General features: G+C 45.8%; 1 protein-coding gene across 1 annotated transcript; it reads left to right on the forward strand.

Moving 5' to 3' along the window:
• The first annotated feature begins 760 nt into the window (after positions 1–760).
• On the forward strand, positions 761–2901 carry CCR75_002341 (uncharacterized protein). Its single transcript, XM_067960438.1, has 2 exons — positions 761–1650; positions 1721–2901. The coding sequence occupies exons 1-2, from the start codon at positions 782–784 to the stop codon at positions 2712–2714; spliced, it is 1863 nt and encodes a 620-aa protein (XP_067819340.1). The 5' UTR covers positions 761–781; the 3' UTR covers positions 2715–2901.
• The last annotated feature ends 831 nt before the right edge of the window (positions 2902–3732 follow it).

Consider the following 3732-nt stretch of genomic DNA (forward strand, 5'->3'; position numbering starts at 1 on the left):
TTAATATGTTAAGTTCCTACGTAACGATATTCTATCTACTGCTGACTTTATTTTATTAATAATAACTATGTATGGCGCTTTCTTGCACACCACACAATCATGCCTTGTGACGATTGGTGGGGTTAATTTCAACTAAATCAACCAATCAATAGAACTGATGTCTTATTGCGTCAATATTACCAAATATCGTAATATAGGAACCATTAAGTCAAAATTAACAAAGATAATAATTTCGTAATTCTTTTTATTACAGAAAATAATAAATATTATTCTTGTTACAGCAAATAATAATATCTATGTAGCAGAACACCCCGTTACAGGCAGTGAGCTTATAGTGGTGAAGGTTTCTTCGTGCTTGTGCTGCGCGTCCATGTCATGTTGTGGAAGTTTCATTTATACTTAACCACCCAACGATTTCATACCGTATTGCCGTGACTATTATAATTCCTTTGCAAAAGTCCGTAAATCGGATTTTGGCCATCTATAATAAGACGCGCTCGGAAACACATGAGAGCGAATAGACTGGCGCAAACGATTCTAATTGCAAGGCATGGGCGTTAGAACCGGGTTTCAGAGGCCACCTCTTTTTATTAAGATTATGGGGCAATCAATCTTCGCGCGTATAGAGAGTATTCAAAACCAATCGTTCGCCGTCGGTGGTTTGGCCGATTTTTTGTTAAAAATCCAGCTGATACCATATGCGACAAAGATTACGCCACAACTCTCCTGACAATTTCTTAAATTTACTCCCATCAGTCTAATTAAATTCCCACAAAAAACGATGGCCAACTTTTGTTCCAAGTGCGGCGCTCAACACACAGGTGGCAAGTTCTGCTGCGAGTGCGGTTCGCGCATTACCGACGATAGCGGCTCGTTATCGGCGTCCTTTAACTCTGGTTCCGCTGGTCCACCGTACGCTGTGTCTGATGCTGCATATCAAGGAGCTCTTCCTGTTGTTGCATCATCCTTTCGCAGCGAGAATGCGGCTTACGGAGGCAATTCGTACCAGCACAATCCATTTAAAAACAGTTTTAATCGGCCTGTGATACCGCCTTCTCCACCGCCACCTCCTCCTCAGCCGTACGGACGTACAAGCGCTTTCAGAAGCAGCTTTAACAACAACAGGTCCCCTTCAATTGTCAACGCCATGCATACATCGGACCCTGTCCCACCTGCAGCTACAGGATCTGAGGCACAGCAGTACTATGATTCGTGCGTCAATACGATTCGAGCGTCCAAAGGCGGCAACAATGAGCGAGGAGTCAAAGCATTCAAGCAAAATTGCCGAAAATACGGCCTCAAAAAGATGGATGTCCAGTCGTTCTATGCGTCACTTGTGGCTGAATTAGGTGCGGAGAGTACAAGTACGTTCGTGCACACACTTGCTAGACTCGTACCAGACGACGATCGACGAAAAGAACTTGTCGAGTACAATACCGACCAACGAAGGGCAAGTGGCATAAATGGCCAGGAAATGGTCGTTGCAAATCAAAATTCGAGCTTGTCCAATGCATTTCGTCGGAATTCGTCCATGACTAGCGCGAGCGATGGCACACCGAGCAAAGGTATACTTAATAATCGCTATGCCGACCACCCGAATTGCGACGTGTGTAATGTGCGATTTGACGTGACGAAGCGACGTCATCAATGGTAAGAACCAGCGGCGAGGTTTGATTCAAACAAGGTTTTTTTGACAAAATTTGGTGTGGCTTTGATGTAGTCGAAAGTGTGGCCACTATATCTGTAGCTCATGCTGTCCAGTTCGACTACTTGTTCCACCTGAAATTGTGATTGAAGGGGCTAAAAAGTATGACCCGTCACTGCCCCAACGCGTGTGTCTTCAATGTGCGCCTCAGTTGCATTTGCTTCAGGATGAATTGGTAGCCAAGTACTCGCAGTCCCAAATTGACAATCTCCACGACGCACGTGGACGTTTTCACATTCCATTTTCAAGCTCATTAAACAAGGAATGTTGCAACGCTGCTGATATTATTGGCAATTTCTTTCGTAGTGATTGGGGATCGTCTGCCGATCGTGCTGTTCCCGTGACATTTTTACAAAAAGCCCATGGCCTTGCGATTATGACAGTCCTTAAAGCAGGATTTCTCGTCTCGGGCAAGATTGGTACGGGCCTTGTGGTCGCGAAGCTCTCGGACGGATCCTGGTCCGCTCCATCGGCTATTGGGACGTTTGGACTAAGTGGGGGTTTTGAACTCGGGGGTGAAATCGTTGAAGTAATGATCATACTTGGGTCGGAAGGAGCCGTGAAGGTGTTCCACAAACCCCAAGTGAATCTTGGCGCTGGATTGGATTTAACGGTAGGTCCGTACGGACGTGTAGCAGATGCTGCAGCTGCTGCCAGCACGAGTGGATTAAACGCCAACTACAGCTATTCTCACAGCAAAGGACTCTTTGCGGGCATCTCGTTGCAAGGAGCGATTTTAGCTGCGCGGTCCGATTTGAATCGCAAATTTTACGGCCGCGATTTGCAGCCGAGTGAACTCTTGAGTGGCTTTGTCGCGCAACCGACCGCAGGGCGTCCGCTTTATGAGGCAATTGACAATGCCATGCGGGGAGTGGAGAATCATAAGGAAGTGAAGCTTCGGCGCTCGTCGCTTATGGGGCCATGCCGTCTGTGCAATTGCCCCATGTTTCAGGCACATACGGCTCAAGTGTGGAACAAGAAGTGCAAGACGTGCAATCATGCGCATTAAGACGAAAGGAAGTGGATAGGACTCGCCTTGCGTGGTATAATTATTTGCCTACTATTCTCTTGCATTAGTTATGATAATTGGATTCCGGTGAGGTAAGGCCCCTTTCGGTCGTAATTTAAAATACCCTTTTAAAAGAGATATCTCTAAATAGCAGAAACTCCGTCAATGGGAATATGTTGTTCTGTTTAGCGCCTTATTTCTTCTGTTTTTGTGGAGGTAGCTTTTTGATTTCAAGTATAATGCCAAGAGAGTAGGCTTATCATCTCAATGGCCCTCGCTTACATGAACGTAGCGCCAATGTCTTTATCATTAAGAACCGTTTCTGTGACCCTAACTCGGGTGTCCCGTTACAGTAGTATTATTTCCTATGAGAGAAAATAAGTGAAGAGGTGCAACATTATTATCTTTATTAATTTTGACTTAAATAGTTCCAATGATACCAAATTTGGTATTTTTGTTATAATAAGACATATGCTCTATTATTTGATTCTTATAATCGGGCGGCATGCCAAACATGACGTCCAGACTTACTGACTTCCAACAGTTAGTTCGAATCGGTAGCGGCTTCAGTGGCGCACTGCTGGACGGTGCAGGCTTAATGCGCTGACACTGTTCGCAAACACTGTTCGCATGAGCGAATATAGTTGGCCGACCATCTATATAGATGTGGCCACCAAAATTCCTCTGACACTCGTAAGAATGTCTTTTCACGGCCCAGTTGCCCACTAGATGGCGCATCATGGTGCCCGTGAAGGATCATCAGCTTGAGATCTGTGTCATGAGGCACATAGATTCTCAAGGGATCACAAGGTGACAGCTGATGCCATAACAGGCCATCGCTGTAGCTAAAGCGATTGAGCTTAGCTTTCAGGTGCGACGGAAGGGAAACCTTTCGTCCACCGAAGTGATCCAACAGCAGGCGACAGTGGTCGTCCTGACTGTAGCTCTCTTTTATCTCAGAGGCCAATGAGCTCGTCACGTGGTATGCCTTCATGGCTGCCAACGTCGACGGCTGAAA

The sequence above is a fragment of the Bremia lactucae genome, linkage group LG15 (assembly GCF_004359215.1).
Source record: "Bremia lactucae strain SF5 linkage group LG15, whole genome shotgun sequence".
Lineage (NCBI taxonomy): Eukaryota > Oomycota > Peronosporomycetes > Peronosporales > Peronosporaceae > Bremia > Bremia lactucae.